At 31.2% G+C, this 20,041-nt stretch overlaps 2 protein-coding genes and 1 long non-coding RNA gene across 3 annotated transcripts; 2 read left to right on the plus strand and 1 right to left on the minus strand.

Moving 5' to 3' along the window:
* Positions 1–683: 683 nt before the first annotated feature.
* On the plus strand, positions 684–2,236 carry LOC143066738 (uncharacterized). Its single transcript, XM_076239548.1, has 2 exons — positions 684–1,284; positions 2,192–2,236. Exons 1-2 carry the CDS (start codon positions 721–723, stop codon positions 2,234–2,236), a joined length of 609 nt encoding a protein of 202 aa, XP_076095663.1. The 5' UTR covers positions 684–720.
* A 7,337-nt stretch (positions 2,237–9,573) lies between these two features.
* LOC143066477 (uncharacterized) lies at positions 9,574–13,619 on the plus strand. Its single transcript, XM_076239394.1, has 4 exons — positions 9,574–9,704; positions 11,660–12,090; positions 13,009–13,023; positions 13,492–13,619. The coding sequence occupies exons 1-4, from the start codon at positions 9,629–9,631 to the stop codon at positions 13,501–13,503; spliced, it is 534 nt and encodes a 177-aa protein (XP_076095509.1). The 5' UTR covers positions 9,574–9,628; the 3' UTR covers positions 13,504–13,619.
* A 2,806-nt stretch (positions 13,620–16,425) lies between these two features.
* Positions 16,426–18,940, minus strand: LOC143066478 (uncharacterized). Its single transcript, XR_012975632.1, has 2 exons — positions 18,910–18,940; positions 16,426–16,862 (listed from the first exon to the last, which is right to left on the minus strand). It is a non-coding gene; the product is annotated as an uncharacterized LOC143066478 (long non-coding RNA).
* Positions 18,941–20,041: the final 1,101 nt, after the last annotated feature.

Below are 20,041 nucleotides of genomic sequence, written 5' to 3' on the forward strand. Positions count from 1 at the left end.
TGATTTTGTTTTTACTTTCAAATAGAACAAAATAACGATATTTTTTTTTATGGAAGCCTTCATTTAGATACTAGTAATCAACAGCATTTTTTTCATCTTTTCAAAATCTTTCCGTTTTACGTACCACGTGGTGATCGCTCGCCTTACAAATTAAGAAAAAAACTTATAAAAACTAATGTGTTGAAACAATTTTTTTTCGTAACGTTACTTTGTTAGTACCACAAATCTAAATTATACTACTGCTAACTTTTTGTCTAGTGCTATTCTTTTTACATTTAACAGTGCTGATCGAAAGTACCTAAAACTAACAATATATCGATTCGATGCATATAACTAGTGCTGCTAGAATTTTATTGAAATAGGTTATTTCAGCGGTCGAACATTGAAAGGCATATATACATTGTAGAACAAACTAAAATAAAGAATATAAACATAAATGATTAACTAGAAAATAAGACTGAACTAACGTTATATGTGTGATATTATTCATTTAAAAAGTATACTTTATTTATTATTGGGGGGGGGGGGGATAAGTGAAAGAGTGGCGAAAGATACCAAAGAGACATTCAATTTAATAAGATGACTTTGTTTTTTATTGCCAACTCCTTATAACAAATCTTGATGATTTTCATTTTAATAGTGCGAACTTTATTCCTTACACTAACGAATAAGAAATTGTGAAACTAGTAGTCAATTTGTCTTTCTTCTTCAGTACCGAGAATGTGGTCAACTAGTATTGTTCTTTTGTGTACCTGCGCACTTGTGTTAGTACAGGCAGCTGGAAAACGCAACTACAACAGGAGAAATGGATACAATGGTAACGTAGGATACACTGGGGGAAACGGTTACAATGGTGGCAATGGATACCGTGGTGGTAATGGCTACACCGGCGGTAATGGATACAGTGGCGGTAATAGCTATACTGGCGGTAATGGTGGTAGTGGCCGTAACGGATACACTGGTGGTAATGGATATACTGGTGGTAATAGAGGTGGCGGATATACTGGTGGCAATGGAGGTGGCGGATATACTGGTGGCAATGGATATAATGGGGGTAATCGCGGATATACTGGTGGTAGTGGTGGAGCAGGCGGATATACTGGTGGAGGTGGCGAATATCTTGACCTTGCTCCAATCGATACTGAAATTGGAAACGGTTACAGTGGAAACAGAGGAAATGGTTACAGTGGAAACGGAAATGGTTACAATGGCAACGGAGATGGTTACAATGGCAACGGAGATGGTTATAATGGCAACGGATATGGAAAATCATATGGCAGAAAAGTAAGTTATTTCTTTACCTTCGTTATGTCATTTATATAAGAGACAAAAGAATGATTCGAATGATAATAACGGTACCAATTTTATCGCACTAGAGCAGCAGTTTTTTTTCTTTTCATTATATATTTCAGTGCATTCTTAAATTTTGAAATGATATTCATTCTAAATGTTAAACATAGGTGTGGTAAAATCCAAGGATTTTGGAACATTTTAAAGTTTAGTAATTTTCAATATTTCTCTGATACATGTTGATTATTCATACCTCCTAATATAATGTTATTAACTGGATGTTTCTGTGTTGACCCTTTTATTGATTTCGAGGTAAGCAGTTTTGGTCGCAAAACTCGTCGAGTCGAGAACCAACATTACTGATGGAGGATCTATAATGGGGCAAATACAGAAAAAGCCAGTTCATACACATAAACGATTTCAATTTTCTGATATACCAATGGATCTGACGTTAAATCAAAATTTAATTTTAGTATCTATGAAGAGTTTATTTATTATCAATACGGCATAAAAAATGAAACCGGAAGTTAACATTCCGTATAAGCCCATGGGCCAATACGACTCATCCCTATTGAATCGGTTCCAAAATCAATATTGACTCGTGATTTATATCGGCAGGACAACGTCATCAGTATTGAACATGCTGATATATACGTGTTTGGATGATTTGCTTACATCATTTAATAAAAAAATTATTACCTGCATAATATTTTTTTATCCTGTTGACACTCTAATATGATTTCCCGTAATTTTTTATTTGATTTTTAAGTAGTAAATTTTTAACTATACCAAGTTAATTATTATAAAAGATATGTTTTTGTTTTGTTTTAGTCATACGGTAAAGACCGAAAAGTAAGTATAGCTTTTCATTGTTAAGTATCTATTCTCTGATCTGATTAAGGTAGCACTACAGTCAGATTTTTCTGTCTCCAACCAACAGTCTTAAAGATTAATTTCTCTAAAACTACTCAATGGATTTTAAAAATCTTTAACTCATTATAAAGCTGAAATATTACTCCTTCTTAATCTGTAGATAAATTTTTTGGTATGAGTAATCTCAAAATATAGCTCATTACTTGTCAAAAAGATGTCTTTCAACTTGGATGAAAATGGCACATTCAAATCAAATGGTAGTAAAAATTTGTTTTCATCACTTTAATCAACCATTCAGAAACTACGAAACCGTGTCTCAGATTTTTTATATATGCCTTCAGTAATAAGATATATTGATTGAACTGCTGGGTGCCAAACCTCATTTCACCTTTCATCTTTGTACACCTCTAAATTCATTTAGAAACAAATTATCAAAAAACTGAGACACGTTATTGTAGATAATACTTCCTTTAATCACATATATCAAAGTCAAACCAAAAGGGGTACCCATAAAGTTTCTATTTGATCTTTTTGCTAACAATTCCAATGAAAAATTGTTCAGAGAAATGACCTAAAAACTGAGTTTCACCCCTTAGAACCCCTATAAAATGCTACATAAATACAAAAATTCCACTGAGAACACACCAGGAGTGGTCTAACACTAATATTTATCAATAGAACCACACACTTGGTGCCTTTGATGATATAATACTATAACATGTATAAATTTTGCATTATGTTTAAAATGACCAACACTAACTTGGCATTTGGCGGGAGTATGACGTCACAGATTTGACCAACATCTGTGATGCAGTGATTAAATATACACAAAGCTCCGCCTTTGTCCAGACAATCTAAGATAAGAGAATAACAAGAATGATCAGCTGCATATAACCAATATTTAACATCATTATTATCACTATAAAGAATGATTTTCATTTGTATTTTAAAAAGAAATTTACTATAAAATAAGCTAGAACATTAAAATTATGCAATAAAAGACATGTTCAGAAAAAAAATCAAGGCCATACCCTTCCTGAAAATACCGGTAGACTGTTCCACATGATTTTTGAGTTTTATTGAATCAATAAATTTCACATAAACTTAAAATTGGTGAAAATGCCTAAAATCCTAACAGACAATTCAGAGACATATTCTTCTAAAGAACATCAAAAGTTTGTCAGAGGCTTTCAAAGATACTTTCACACTCTTATCTATATATATAGTTTTGTTCATTTTGGTTAGATTTTTCTCTTTAGATTTTCTCCTGTTCATATCTTTCCATTTTCTCTGTTTACTTCCATGTAATATAACTTACTTTTGTTGCAATACACATGATACAATGAGATAAGACCACACTATCTATCTGGTGATCAGGGATTAACAGCTGGACACTGGTATCAACAGATGATTGACATATTAGCCCCATTATTAATCACCATGTGCTTTTATTTACATAAATTCATTATAAAATTACTCCCTGTTGTGATGTGATAATGACTTGTTTTTTTTTTTAAATTGTGCAGAATAATATTTATTTCAAAAATATGTGATAAAAACATGTCTTTAAAAAATCACTGTTAGACTGTAGTGCTACCTTAATTGGCTTTGTTTTACATTAGTTGTGTCGGTTTTTGGATGAAGTTTTGTATCTGTATTTGACATCCATTGAATGAGGAAAACATGTAACAAGCAAAAAATAATAAAACAATATAAAACACATACTGACAAAGTTATCATGAACGGAAGATGTAAGACCTATACGTTTTCAGAGACACAGTGTCACTACAGAAACGGTATCAGAAATTGAACAGGTTAAATTAAAAAAAAAATCAGTTATATTATGACGATTTAAAAAGAGTTATGTCACATAACAAGCAATGGTGTTATATCTTTCCCTTCTATATAATTCTTTTCTTTTGTCGTTTTAGGGTGGTTATTAAAGAACATGTCAACAAGATTAAACTTGATCTTCAAAGGATTATTACCGTTTCTTTTGAATTTTATGTATATATGATAATAAATTTTGCATCGTTTTATACTTTGTTATATGTTTTTACCTATATATCTCTTTTCCCCAATTTTACCACATGAAAATTGATTTTTTATGAAAAACTCTTGCTGAGCAAAACTGGCAAAAAAGTTTATGAAAACTCACAACATGACTCAATGTGAATTGGTATGTGTATTGATGAAGACTCTGAGGAGGAAGAATTATGGTCTTACATCCTGTCGATATTATGTACTTATATTTTGACTTTGCACACAATAATGCCGGGCTAATTCTGTGTTGACGTTTTTACACTTCTCACGTAAGATGCCTTCTGACTTAATTCTGGGAAAACATGATTTATATGTTAGTTGCTATTAGTTTTGAACTATCTTTCAAGTCAGGAATATACAGTTGTTGTCCATTCGTTTGATGTGTTTAATCATTTGATTTTTCCATTTGATAACGGACTTTCCGTTTTGAATTTTCCTCGGAGTTCAGTATTTTTTGTGATTTTACTTTTCAGTAGCTACAGGTACTCTTATATCAATACCTCGTGTCTTGTCTGAATGTTGGTTGTTTCTATGGTTAGAGCCTAAAGCTGATGGATTAAGTTATTTTAAACCAATGTTTACTGTGTTTTATAATGTGCTGTTACATTACTGTCGACGGTTAGGGGAGGATTGCAACTATGCATAATGATATAAGTGCATGGCCTATGGGATTAACCTGTTATTCAATAGTTGTTGTTTGTTGCTGTCTGTAATATTTCTAATGTATATTGTGTCGTCTTAAATCAGGATGTTGGTTTTTAGGTTTTAACTGTTTCATATTCATGTCATGTCGGGTTTTTTAGCCGACTATTTGGTGTGGGATTGGCTCATTTTTTAAACATTTACATCATGTACATATGCATGAAAATATCTCAATCCAGCAATTCGGTTATCAGCAATCATACAATATCGCCTTATTCGTTTTTGGTATTATCTAAAATATAAGTAAGTAAATCATCTTACAGTGACATGTGCGATATGTTTAAGTTACAAATATATATATATATATAAAGATATGATATACTAGGGATATAAATGCATTCAGCCTAAAGGACCTATAAGTCACTTTAAATAACATTCATCATGTTCACATATCCACGTTTGCAAATAAGAAATGATACATGAATTTATCTTTAATACTATTTCATTCGATGATAATGATAATTGTACTTTATTAAAATCCAGAAATGAGCTTCCAACGCTCCAGTTAATCAAGTGTAATTTTTATTTACTAGCACTGGGTAGATAATACTTCTGATAGACTGTTCGTCTCCGAGAAAATTCAAAAAATTGGAAAGACAGTTTCTCTGTGCTGACATCAAATTATCAAGCTTTTCTTCTTTCTGTGTTGATTTATTCAAATAAATTTTAAGAAAAAAAGGTCCAAACTTCCTCAGGTAAAGTTGACTTAAACAAATTAAGTTAAAGTTAATTTTACATAGGGGGTTGACATTTTTTATTATTACATTTTCATTTGGCCATTGTTAAATTATGGTTTCTGTGTGTGGTACATTTTTCTGTTTCTGTTGTATCGTCGTTCTCCTCTTATATTTGACGTGTTTCCCTCAGTTATAGCTTGTAACCAGGTTTATGAATTTCGAACAGAGGTATACTACTGTTGCCTTTATTTGTCTTATACATCATTAGCTTTCAGATGATTGAGTTACTGGTGAAGCTAAATCCAGAAAAGCGATTTAGACGCACGACAGTGTTATTTCGTTTTCTAGACATTTGTAACACGATGATTTTGAAGTATAGATTCTGGGTACTGACATTGTTTGTCATCTTATTAACTTATTATAGGATTTTTTTTAATTGTCTTTTTACTTTTACTGTTTGGTGTATTTGTTATAATATCCATTTGGCATGGCTCGATACTTGTACATCCTGCATTGTGTTTCATGCTATGTTAATTTTTTGCATTTTTGTCTTCCATTTTTGTGCATGTGCTTTGTCTATATGAGTTTTTGTGTTTCTTTGTTACATAATTGTTTGCTTTTAAAGTGATTAAGATTATAACACAATATAGACTGTTGTATCCCTATTTTGACATTTTTGGCCAATAATGTCTGTTTGTTTTGTTCACAAATCGTTGTCAATATAATGGCATTTGATGTGACAGTCATGAAGTGAGAGGTTTAGCTAGCTATAAGGTTTAATCCCCCATTTTCGACATAAGAAAATGCCTATACCAAGTCAGGAATATGACTGTTGTTATCCATGGTTTGATGTGTTTGAGCTTTTGATATTGCCATTTGATAAATGACTATATGTTTTGAATGTTCCTTTATTTTAACAAAGGTACTGACATGATTAGTAACAAACTTTTCTTAAATCTCCGTTGATAAATTAACGGACTGACATGATTAGTAACAAACTTTTCTTAAATCTCCGTTGATAAATTAAAAAAAAATATTGTGAAAGGAAAGTTCCTACTACATTAGGAAATCTCCGTTGATAAATTAAAAAAAAATATATTGTGAAAGGAAAGTTCCTACTACCTTAGGAAACGTTAACCTATGATCAATTTATTTATTTTTTAGTCACATAGCTCTTCATATATATTTTAAGTCTTATACATCATAAGTTTTCAAAGGTTTGGTTTTGAGCGGTCTTGCCAAAGGGCAATATATAGAAAATGGCTTCAGACCACTAAATTTCTTATCTGTTATTTTCATATCACAGATAAGTAAAAAACCAAAGCAATATCTTGTTAATGTTGGATATTCCGTCGTTTTTCGCGATATATTGTCATTGTCAAACCCCCCAGATCTTTCTTAATAAAATTAACGGTACCAATTTTCTTGCACTAGATGCGCATTTCGACAATACATGTCTCTTCAGTGATGCTCGTGCCCAAAATATTTGAAATCCAAAGCTTATATAAAAGATGTAGAGCTATAATCCAAAAGGTCCAAAAAGTATAGCCAAATCCTTGAAAGGAATCAGAGCTTTGCATGCGGGAAATACATTCCTTAATTCTTAATTATCTTCTATATTCATCAACCAACAACGGACTTATTTCATAGGCCTGACAGTTCTATTGGCTGTCACTTTTGTCTTTACAACCGCAAGGATAATCTGTCTCTGATTTTTTTTAGGATTCGGACTCGTGTGTATATTCACAATTATCATTTGTAATTATGTCCTGTCATGTCATGTTGTCATTTTAGTGGTATATTTAACATTGCCATATAGCGCAGAGGTTTGAATAGTCATACAATCACCATTTTATTTTAATGTCCTGTACCAAGTCAGTAATATGACAGTTGTTATCTCGGTTTCCCTCAGTTATAGTTTGTAACCCGTATTTGTTTTCTCTTATCGATTTATGACTTTTGAAACAAAACTTTATAAATTGAAAAGGACATGCTGTTAGGGATTAACACAGAAATATTCAAATATGATTATTTTTTAACACAATGATTACATAGTCTACATGGACATAAAGAAAAATTAGAGTTTCACTAACTTGCAACACAAAACGAACAGCACCATAAAACATTGGTATCTTCAAATATAATTTAAACAAGAATGTGTCCATAGTACACTGATGCCCCACTCTCGCACTATCATTTTCCATGTTAAGTGGTTCGTGAAAATTGGGGTCAAAACTTTAATTTGGAATTAAAATTAGAAAGATCATATCATAGGGAACATGTGTACTAAAATATTGAAAACAACACGTTTAATAATTTCTTGCGTCCGAAACGCTTTTCTTGATTTACCTTCATCAGGAACGATCAAAGCCAAACATTTGAAATCCGCAGATAGATAAGTACCGAAAATCGTTGAAGAGCTATATATGCGAAACAATACCTAAAATAAATAGTCAAATTCATCTAAAGCCAACTTTGCCTGAGGGAGTTGAAACCTTAGTTTCATAATAATTTCAAAATTTATTAACGGACAATGTTAGTAAAGTTTGTTAAATCATGTCAGTACCGTGACACTGACTAAGTTTCAAGTTGATACAGTGGTTTTCAACCTGGAGCGGGAAGAAACAGACGAAAGAACGAACTAACGGACGGACGAACGGAAGGACGAACTAACGAACGAACGCACAGACCAGAAAACATAATGCTCTCTACTATCGTAGGTGGGCATAAAAATGAATAAACAAATGTGTCCAACAAATAAAAACCATTGACATCATCGATACCACAAAAATAACAGCATTAATTAAAATGAATTTTCCGCTTTTTTGCCAACATCTGTGTATATTTCGACAATAAAGAATATCAAGAGGATGAATGTATTTATATCTACACCAATTGCGTCTTGAATAGCAGACTTCTTCTAGTCTTGAATGAATTCCAATTTATAATCAAACTGAGTAAAGGTTGGATTAGATTCAATTTGATGGAGAAACATATATCTAGTTAAACATGCTTTAGATAAACGTAACATAAGATAATTTTGTTAACAACAGTAAGTGTCCTTTTGTAGCTTGCGAATACATCATTGTACATATAAAGAAAACAGATTTGAGATATGATGCATTTAAGGTACTAAAAATATGGGTAAGTGAGATGTGGATGTATTATTATTATTTTTTTTTTTGGAAAGGGGTGTATACAGTGACCCTGAGATAACTCCTATTTTTTTGGTTAAGTTATTGTTGGTCAGTCTTAACTTTTCTCTTGTGTTTTGTATACTGTTGTTTGTCGTTTGGTCGTATTTGTTTTGCCCTAACATTGTCAGTTTCTCATTGACTTGTGAGTTCGAATATTCTTTTAGTGTCTTCTGTCTTTCTTTCATATCTGCTTACCCTTCCAGAGCACCGGATATCACCCCTAGTTTTTTGGTGGGGTTCGTGTTGCTTAGTGTTTTGTTTTTTATGTTGTGTCTTCTGTACTATTATTTGTCTGTTTGTTTGTTTATTTTCAATCTATGAGTTTGACTGTCCCTCTTGTATATTATGTATTCGCATGGTATAACTATAAATATGTAAAAGTAGCAAAATTATGTAAACAGTGATAAATAAATTATTAGATGGTTACCACAAATTACGTAAACTCCATACAAAACACTCATAAATGCACCCTTACATTGAAAAATAATTATGTATTAAAATCGGAATGTGTCAATCACGAAAAAAAGTAAAACGCATTTCAGTAAGAACACTCCATTGGTTGGATACTATGTGATGTACCTGGCGGAAATCAGCAGATAACGATGTTATTCGGGTCAGCCGAACTGTAAGAAAAATAATTAATTCCAATTTTGTTTTGATCCAAATTCTAAAAATAATACTATTGGGGACTTTTGCTTATTCACTTTTTAATTTGATAATAAATTAAGATTGATAACTTTTTATCACATCAAACTGATTAAACTTTAAAAACATAAAATAATTAATTCAAAGATTGATATGTTTTTCTGGTGTTGACTGTATATAGTATTATAATTAGTTCAAACTATGGTATATAAAGGGAGGTGTTTACAGGAATCAAGCATCGTGACTTATTCATTGTTATCCTGTAACCAAGTTGAAGGTAAGATATATATTGTATCATTCTTTACTATATATAATTATTAAGGGCATACGATACAGTTACAGGGGAGGTAATGACGTTGCTAACGTAAATTGTTATTTTCGCGCCGTAAAACTAGGACTTATCGGGAAAAGATTCAGTTTTTGACTGATTTTTATCATTCAAACTTATTTATCTTGAAAACGAGTTCATGGACCCCTCTTTTTTAAAATGCCATTTGAATTGATTACGTAAGAAGATTATGTGGGCCAATTTTAATGAAAACGTAAATAGTGCAATTTTTTTAATTTGATAAATATACAGCAAAAAAATGATGTTTTTTTCTACATCCATGAACATTTGATAAATATGAGTTATTTCTAAATGAAAAATGCATAAATTTTCCGATTCCGATTTTTGAGCAAATATAGAAAATTTCGACCTCATTATACTCAAAAAGAAGCACATGAAGGTATATTTTTTTATTACATATTTGATTTAATCAGGTAAAAAATAGTCAATATTGAAATTTTTATCAAAATGTAAATACGCGATCAAAACTGTATTGTATGCCCTTAAGATGAGAAAAAGTTACAGGATGGTTTTTCATAATGATACTTTTAATCTAGAAAAAAGGGTGGAGTCTACAGTTTCATCAAAGTATTACCAAAAATGAATAAAACCAAAATAATTTTTGAACACACCTTCAGTGTTAGTAACTATCGTATCGAATAAAATACCAATCTCTTGTTAATACACGTTGATAAAAAGCGATTTTAGATACAATCGTCATTTTTTTATTTTTTTTATTTGAAATGTGCATGCAAATGTATATTGTCTTATTTATTATTTGTCGAGAGAACTGAATTACGAGCTCTTACAATGATCTTTAGATAAAATTATAATCTTTGCTGTATATTGATAAAACAAAAACGAAAACATCATGACCATTTAACATAAACAAATTATTCAGTACACTCAGAGTGTTACATATAGTTGATACTTTACACATTTATTTTCGAAATCGCCTAAGAAGAGATTTGACGATAATTTATTTCCTTCCATGAGTTTGAGCGTTTAAGATTTACCACTTGATAAAGGAATTTCCTATTTTAATTATCCTTGCAGTTCGGTACTTTTGTTATATTACTTTTTACTAGTATCTCTAGATCTAAGATTGCGAGCATGTGTTGCATCGTATCAGTCAGCTTATTCTTGATGGGGAACGTAAAACTTCTGTTGTGTCGAATTCACTCGGTCGTCCTCATGACTCTGTCGGAGCAGTTTTTGTGTAAAGAGCACTTCCCGTTTAAGGAAAAACATATCGTTTGAACATGTACGAGCGTGGATAATCAACTGAGATACGTTTACGACGTACGACGGAGCAGATATTATGTTATTGCTGAAAAATGTTAACTTAACAATTGGTAAATTGAAACATCACGTAGTCACATATTCTACTTTGAAGTGTCCATCTGTTTCAATATCAAAGAAAAGATAAACGAAGATACGAAGACCTTCTTTTTTCGAACATTATAGTATTTTTTTTTTTTTATCTCAAATTCACTTGGATAAATGAGATGTCAAGACTCATTGAATGTATATAATAGAATGACAGAACACCATCAATACAATTAAAAGTAAGATAATGAGATATTTTATCTGTAATGTCTCCAAGAGCATTGTAAAGCACTTAATGACCTTATATTTCATAAATGTTAGTTTGTGTGATTCTGACCTCTATAAAAAATCATTAACACAAATTAAGTTTGCGTGGCCACGTACTTGTTTCAAAGGCGGTTTAGGTCACTGTATTTGTTATTTCGAATTAAATCCGTAATAACAATTTACTCATTGACTTCCCAATTTTTTAAAATTATTTTAGACAATTTTGTCTCTAACTATTAATTTGATATATGTTATTTGTTATGATAAATCAAAAGTTAATAACAGTTGATAAGGATCATTATTTTCAGTGTCGAAAATGCAATTGATTGGTTATTTGTTTATGTGCGTTTGCGCACTTGTATTGGTACATGCTGGAAGATCTAGACGAAATGGGTACAATGGATATAATGGTCGTAATGGAAACAATGGCAGAAATGGATACAGTGGTGGAAATGGATATCGTGGCAGTAATGGATATCGTGGCGGTAATGGATATCGTGGTGGTAATGGATACAATGGCGGTAACGGATACAATGGCGGTAACGGATACAATGGTCTAAGTGAATATAATGGCGGTAGTAATGGATATAATGGTGGTAATGGATATAATGGTGGTAACGGATACAATGGTGGTGGAGGTATCGATTATCAGAATGAGTACCAAAATGGTTATAATGGAAATGGAGGCAATGGTAATGGATATAGTGGCTACAGAGGCAGAAAATTATACGGAAGTCGAGTAAGTTTTTCAAACATTATTTTATGATTTCTCTTCATACGGTCTCAAAAAGAGACTTTGATCATCTCGTGTGCTAACTCAGTAAGACTTTTAATTGTCATTGTGAAGAAATAGGGGAAATATAAAACACAAATCTAGCGTTATGATACATCTAGTGTACTTCTTTCAACACAGTGAATGAATTGGTTTCATATTTAGGGCAGACGATAAAGTAACAGGGGAGATAATGACGTTGCTCGTAAATTGTTATTTTCGCGACGTCAAACGGTGACTTAACGGGAAAAGATGCCGTTTTCGCCTGATTTTTATCATTCAAACTAATTTCACTTGAAAACGAGTTCATGGAACCCTCTTTCTTAAAATGGCATTTGCTTTGATTACGTAAGAAGATTATGTGTACCAATTTTCATGAAAACGTAAATAATGCAATTTTTTTTAATTTAATAATGTACAGCAAATAAGTTTTTTTTCTACATCCATGAACAGTTGATTAATTTGAGTTATTTGTAAAAATAAAATGTACAAATTTGTGCAATATTTATATAGCACATAAATTACAAATAACTTAACACAAAAAGCTCGTGTTTATCTTTTAAAACAAAAAAGTTATGTATTTCTATCGGAAGGAAAAATACGACCATAAATCCGTATTTTGAGGAAATATTTAAAATTTGAACCTAAATTTACTCAAAAAGTAGCACATGAAGCTATATTTTTTTCATTACATATTTGATTTAATCAGGTAAAAAATAGCCTACATGCAAATTTTCATCAAAATTTAAATACGGGATCAAAACTGTATCGTATGCCCTTAAGTGAAATCATTTCAAAATATCTAAAAATATCTATGTACTTTGACCAGTTTGAAATCAGTCAAAAGATGATTAAGAATTAACAATTGTTTTTATTTTCTTTTAGTCATACGGACCCAAAGTAAGTATAAATTATCATTTGTCATAAATTTTTTCCTTTACGCTGGCCATTCTATCTTAGAAAGCGTTAACATATTACTAAAATGTTTAATATTTTGTTTAACTTGTAACATGAACGCTGAATGAGTATATAGCAACAGAAAACGAAACAATAATGAAAAAAAAGGTAGCTTACATCGTTGTTTATATACCTGTACCAAGTCTAGAATATGACAGTTATTCCGTTTGGCACTACAGTCAAGCGTTTAAGATTTTACTTTGGAGTTCGTTATTTTTGTTATTACTGTATATATATATATATATATATATATATATATATATATATATATATATATATATATATAATAGTTTTTCTTAAACATATAATTGTGTTAATATTTAAAAAAAACTTTAAAGATAATAAGCAAATTGTACACTTTATCTTTTTGATCTTTAGCTCAATAATGTGACATACTTTTTATTGTTTTAGGGTGGTTACTAAGTTTCAACCAGATGCATCCGAAATTTCAACGGCTCGTGTGGTCATATTGACATTTTTAAATCTAATTTTGTAACAAAAAAATGTGTATTTTCTTTTAAATATATTTATAATTTGAACTAGCTGTAACTTCTTATATTTTGCATTGCACATGCAATGTTTTTTTTTTCTGAAACTGTTTATGACGTCTTTCAACTAAATCAACTGAATGTGTACTGATGGAAGATTTAACCTGGGAAACGTGATATATTTGTTGGTTGTAATCGGCTTTTAACTAGATTTGTGTATCTTCCAGTACTCATAGATCGGTACTTCGGGTGTTGTCTTTTTAATGAGTTGTTTTAGTGATATTTGTGTTGATCTGATGAGACAAGCTTTTTTCAACTGATTTTTTCAGTTTGTTCCTACGGAGTGCATTTGCAACACTGTCTCAGGCTCGAATAGGATTTGGCGCTCACAAATATGTTTTACCCCGACCGCATTATCAATGTGTCGGTCTAAAGTCAGAAGTATGTTATTCAATGGCTATCTGTCATCTAGTTTTTCGTTTGCTGTGTTGAAAAAAATCAGACAGTTAGTTTTCTCTTTTTATATGTATACCAAAGTTTGTGCCATTTATAGCTTACTGTGCGAAATATATTATTGTTGAAGGTTGTACTGTAGCCTCTAGTTTCTGACATCTACGTCGTTTTGTCCATTATGCATGGTTGTTAAATGTGCAATCAACCATTTCTTCATATTTTTATATTCATTTGTATCTCTGATGAAAGAAATCATAGCGCTTTACCATGCAAAACTTTTGAAATTAAATCAATTCACAAATTATCTCATTTACCCTTGCACATAAAAAAAACCCCATTAATTTAGATGCCAATGCAAGTTCATCAGGAGATACTACGACCTTGTTGGTACATATTCCGTATCAACTTCACAAATAATACACGATTGTCTTAGAGTATAGATTCTAGGTACTGACGCTGTTTATCATTTCCATAATTAGTTACCAAAGGTGCCAGGCTTATAATTTAATACGCCAGACGCGCGTTTTGTCTACATAATATTTTTCCATATAGCGTGTTTTATTGTTCTTTTATTTGTCATTGAAAATCATTAGTTTTACTGTTTAGTCTATTTTTGGAATATCCATTCGACGTAGCTTGGTAACTTCAATGTGTTATTGTGCTTTAGTAATTTTTTGTATTTTTGTCTTTTGTGTTTGTTATTGTGTTTGGTCTATATGACTTTTTCATTGCCTTTGTTGACAGATTTTTTTTATAGTGATTAAGATTATAACACAATGTTGATTGCTAAACCCCTATTTTTGTCATTTTTACTTATAATGTTCACACATCGTTGTTAATATAGTCGAATTTTATGCAAGTGGCATACTAGTGAGATGTTTAGCTAGCTATAAAACCAGGTTTCATCCACCATTTTCCACATAACAAAATGTCTGTACCAAGTCAGGAATATGACAGTTGTGATCCATTCGTTTGACGTGTTTGAGCTTGCGATCTTGCCATTTGATTAGGGAATTTCCGTTTAGAATTTTTTTACTCGCATCATATATATACAACTTATTACATCTACAATAAAAAAAATTACAACACTACAGAACACACAATATGTAGTATAAACATCACATTTACTTACATGCAACAAATTCCGTCTTAGTGTAGCAAAAAGTATGCACTGTCAGCTTCATGAATCACATTTCCTTATACTATTGTATTTTTGGGGTTTCTTCAGTCATTGTTTGAGTTGTGTGTACATTTTTGCATAGTTGGTTATAATTACTGATTAATTTCTGGATAATGGTAAATTCAACTAGCTGTCAGTTATTTATGACTTTTTGCACTTAAGTTTAATATGGATGTTTGGATGTGGTGCTTTGGTGATCTCTTTTTATGTTGTCTTGTCATCATTCGAATCATTCCACTTTTTGTTCAACCCGGAATTTGGCGACGGAGTTTGTAAACGAAGTGTAGTTAACTGTTAAATCAGATTTTCAAGGCCCTCATATGCAAGAATAAAGACAACAGTAGTATACCGCTGTTTGAAAGTCATAAATCGAGAGAAAACAAATTTGGATTACAAACTAAAACCGTCAAGTAGTGCATGAAATCAGACAGTTCTCCTTTGGCTTGTGATCAAAGGGGTTGAACTGCTGGTAATGTTTAAACTTGTGTGCTGTACATTATATGCAACAAAACAAAATGAGGGCAAAATATCCGTCAAGTAGTGGTTTACTATTTCGAAATACGTTTTAAATTTGTTTAACAACTTATGTATACTGTGTCCCTGTAGTATATATTCTTTTAATATAATTAATGAAAATATTACCTTCATTTGAATTATAAACGTCTCTTTGAACATGTGCATATTGAATGGATTGGAACATTACCATCAATAACAAGAGAAATCTAAAATACAAAAGGAATGTCGCTCCTTGTCACCAAATTCTAGTATGAATAAATTCTGGTGAAATAAAAATTCATTTGTACAATTTTTTAAAAATCTGGAGTATATCTTCATGTAGTTTCATTAAGTAATACAATTGACAGTTGTATAGATAAGAGCAGTAACTTGTTCCCTTGTTTCAGCAACATGTAATTTAACAACCGATAAACCAGTTAATTGATCTTATACACGAACACTATGCATTGTGTCGTTTTTTGTCTTTCTCTGTGTTTTCTTTTACCGGAGTTTTGTATTTAGCAAAACCTAACTAGAAATGATATTGTTCAAAGATATCCATTTATAATTGACTGGACATCATCAATATAACTGTATATGAAACTATAAACCTAGTAGGATGTTTTTCTGGTTGTCTTTAAGAAGTAAGGGTACACAATAAGCGACAATCGGAACACTCACTTTTAAAACAATACTATTTTGACAGATATCAATGGTTATGTATGAAGATTATGTGGTATTTATTTTTATTTTTGGAGACTCAACATCATAGTAACACCGGTGCCAATTCTGTTAAATGTAAATGCAAAAGCAAGTTCAGCAAGACGACGAGGATAAACAATTAAAACTATTGTACCAAAGCCACAATATAAATGTTCATCTTACTGAAGATAGTTAAACTCTTTCATATATTTCACATACCAACATATGTTCATCAAACGTTTTTTTCCGGTTTCATTATGTTCATGGCCAGCTCGTATTACTTGCATAAAATGTTGAATCATTCGAAACAATAAGGCTCTTCTAACTTAGATATTTTCCAATTATTGTTGTTTAATGCTTTTTGTCTTTGTATGTGATTTGGCATGTTATCTGTTTCGATTTGTGCACCATGGACGAATCTCATTTTCTTTTCCTCTGATAAATTACACCACTAGTCGATGATTCTGCAAGTAGAAAACATGGCACTGAGTGAATTACTATTTGGTGTCTATTCAACTATATACTGGCATGATCGTACTTTGAAAAATTAAGAAAATCCACTTACCAGAGTTAACATATAAAGGGTATTAACTCTTGGGGAACTTCAAAACGGACAAGTCTTTAAAACTTGACAATATAACAGCTTAATTATATCTACCGACGGATCGAATTGAAAACAACTGTCAAATTCCTGAATCGATAAAGACAACAAACTAGTTTCAAACATTTTAACTATTTTACCTATCATGTGGCTTTTTCACGCATCGTTGTAAATATAATGGAATTTTATGCGACTGTCATACAAGTGAGATGTTAAGCGCTACAAAATCAGGTTCAATGTACCATTTTCTACATATGAAAATGCATAGGAATATGACAGTTGTTACTCATTCGTTTGATGTGTTGAGCTTTTGATTTTGCCATTTGATTATGACTTATATCTAGAAATTGACTATGAGAGTCGGTTGAAAACAAAACTTACTACTAAAGAGATGATTTCAGCTTCTCAATTGTGACCTTTTCCTTTTTAAACCAAGAGATCCAAATGTTGAAGTTGAAATCATCCCTTCGTAACTTTTACGGACGCAATCACGAGTTGGTTGACCGTTATGGAATATCCGTTATACAAGTTGTATCGGATATGTTCTCTTTATCGGAACTACAATCCCTTTCCCTTTTCACGAATGTGACCTATCGAATTTGACTATTTACTGGCTTTGTAATAACATCATCAACACGACTTGTGCTTCATGTGAAGCAGGATCTGCTTACCCTTCCGGAGCACCTGAAATCACTCCAGTTTTGATGGGATTCGTGTTGTTTTTTTGTAACCCTATTTGTGACATTTTTTCACGCATCATTGTCAATATAATGGAATTCGATACTAAAGTGAGAGGTTAAGCGCTATAAAACCGGGTTCAATCCACATTTTCTACATTTGAAAATGCCTGTACCAAGTCAGGAATATAATAGTTGTTGTCCATTCGTTTGATATGTTTTATCATTTGATTTTGCCATGTGATTATGAACTTTCCGATTTGAATTATCCTCGGAGTTCAGTATTTTTGTGATTTTACTTTTTTTTATTAACTAGCTAAACATCCCACTTGCATGACAGTTTTTTTTAACAAGTCCGTTATATTGACCTTATGAAGTTGGCAACCCAAACCGACACACTTGGTTAACGTTACAAAAAATCTGACAAAGACACCAACGAAAAGTTGTGTGAAGCTCATCGTACACACAGTTTAGTAAAACATAATCTACCTAGGAGTTCAGTAAGTTTGTTAACAATTGGGTTTTTTTTCATTCACAACTTCTTAATAAAGTACCATAAAGTAAAACATAAATACAAGTATATACAAAATATAACAAAACCATAAAAACCTTAAGAGTTCTAATCAAACCATGGTCCTAACCTCCCCCCCCCCCAAACTTGAGAATAACGGATAGCTGGATGCACAAATACTTAGTCCTGTGCCATAAACTACTAACGGTATTTTCCTTTTTACATTCACTGTGTCAATGCTGATTCTAATCGACGTCTGAATTATTGTAGGTATCACCTCATCTGGTATGTAGTTATTACGCGTGTTGACATTAAATACTATAAATCTTGAAAAAATGCTATTCATAAACACAAAACGCCATTCAGAATACAAAGTTGTTTTCTTTCTGCAGACAAATTTAACAATGCTAGATAATAAAAAAAAATAATCATAACACGCATCATTAATTTGTCGATTCCCAGAGAAAGATATTTAAGTATTTGAAAGACGAGTTGTCTTTCTTTGAATAGAAAGTAGATATTATTTTATTGGTATACAAACAACATATTTAGAAAGAAGATATTTTCATAGTTATTTTGTGAAATTTTGTTTCGGTCGTCCTCCTCAAAATCTACTAACTGGGTTCTTTTTTATTTGTTTTCTTTTTTTGCATTTTACTGCTTATCTTAATAAAATGAAAGTGATAAGCGCATAAAAAATATAAATAAAATCTTTTCTCTACCTTAAATCATATTTTACATATTAGTTTTTCCGTCGAAGTTGTTAAAGGATGTTGTTTTCATGACTAATCTTTTTTATTTTTTTATTTTGTATTGGTAATTTATTATCGTGATAAATTAAAATTTTAGACAAAACACATTGTTTTAATAATCATACATTTTATATTAAAATAAAAGTATTTTCAGTTTAAAATTTGTCAAAAAGGGATCGTAGGAATGTATTTTTGAACAGTGTATATGTATGTTATATATGTTATAGTGCATACTTAGTTTAAAGATGAAAACATGTTCCTAATCAGTACAAAACATATTGCATTTGTTTACCTTCGTTTTAAAGCTATTGATAAAACTTTTCAGTTTGTATTTATCGGCATTACATTATAAATTTAAATGTATAGTTATTGCCATATAGTATGCAAACGTGATAACTGAATCCTGTAGATGCGATATTTAATTCACGCTAATGAGGGTTGTAGTTTCTGCAACTCTTAAAATTGAATTTTATTTTAATTGATTTCGTATACTTTGATATTTTATTTTTAAAAAATCCTCACCATTCCTCGTACAAGCTAGCCTTATATTCCCTCTCTTAACACATTTTAAAGAAAAATATGAATATCACAAATTCAAAGCAATATCTGACTTGCAAGTAACTAAAATTTCTAAAATTTCAAAAAAAAAGAACGCAGAAAACAATGTCTACTTGTTTATTTTAATGTAAGTTTTGACCTCACAATGATTTGATTATTGTGTGTTTTTTGTTTAGTATAACAATATCTTTACGACTATACCTTCCCCTTCCTATCTTCAAATTTGCTACTTGTCGTTAAGCAACCAACAATCAATCAATCCTATCTTCAAAATTTATAATTATAAGTTATAAAAACGTGTACAAAGTGGAGACAATCCTTACAGCTTACAGACCTGATCTTCTCTCAAGACAACACGATATGATAAAATGAAAACACAATAATATAATGTAATAAATTCTATAAAAAGTCTCCAGGGTATGGCACAAGGAATTTAATTGTAGAATTTCACAAACAGAAACCTAAGTCTATTCCATTACTATCTCTAGTTTAATAACTTAAAGTGTATTCATGAATTTCTGTGTAAACAATAAGGAAAGATTGA

This window comes from Mytilus galloprovincialis, chromosome 3 (genome assembly GCF_965363235.1).
Source record: "Mytilus galloprovincialis chromosome 3, xbMytGall1.hap1.1, whole genome shotgun sequence".
NCBI lineage: Eukaryota > Metazoa > Mollusca > Bivalvia > Mytilida > Mytilidae > Mytilus > Mytilus galloprovincialis.

Coding starts and splice junctions, on each gene's coding strand:
- LOC143066738 (XM_076239548.1), top strand. CDS start 721: ATGTGGTCAACTAGTATTGTTCTTTTGTGTACCTGCGCACTTGTGTTA. Junction 1,285..2,191: donor GAAAATCATATGGCAGAAAA/GTAAGTTATTTC, acceptor GATCTGATTAAG/GTAGCACTACAGTCAGATTT.
- LOC143066477 (XM_076239394.1), top strand. CDS start 9,629: ATGGTATATAAAGGGAGGTGTTTACAGGAATCAAGCATCGTGACTTAT. Junction 9,705..11,659: donor ATCCTGTAACCAAGTTGAAG/GTAAGATATATA, acceptor CATTATTTTCAG/TGTCGAAAATGCAATTGATT.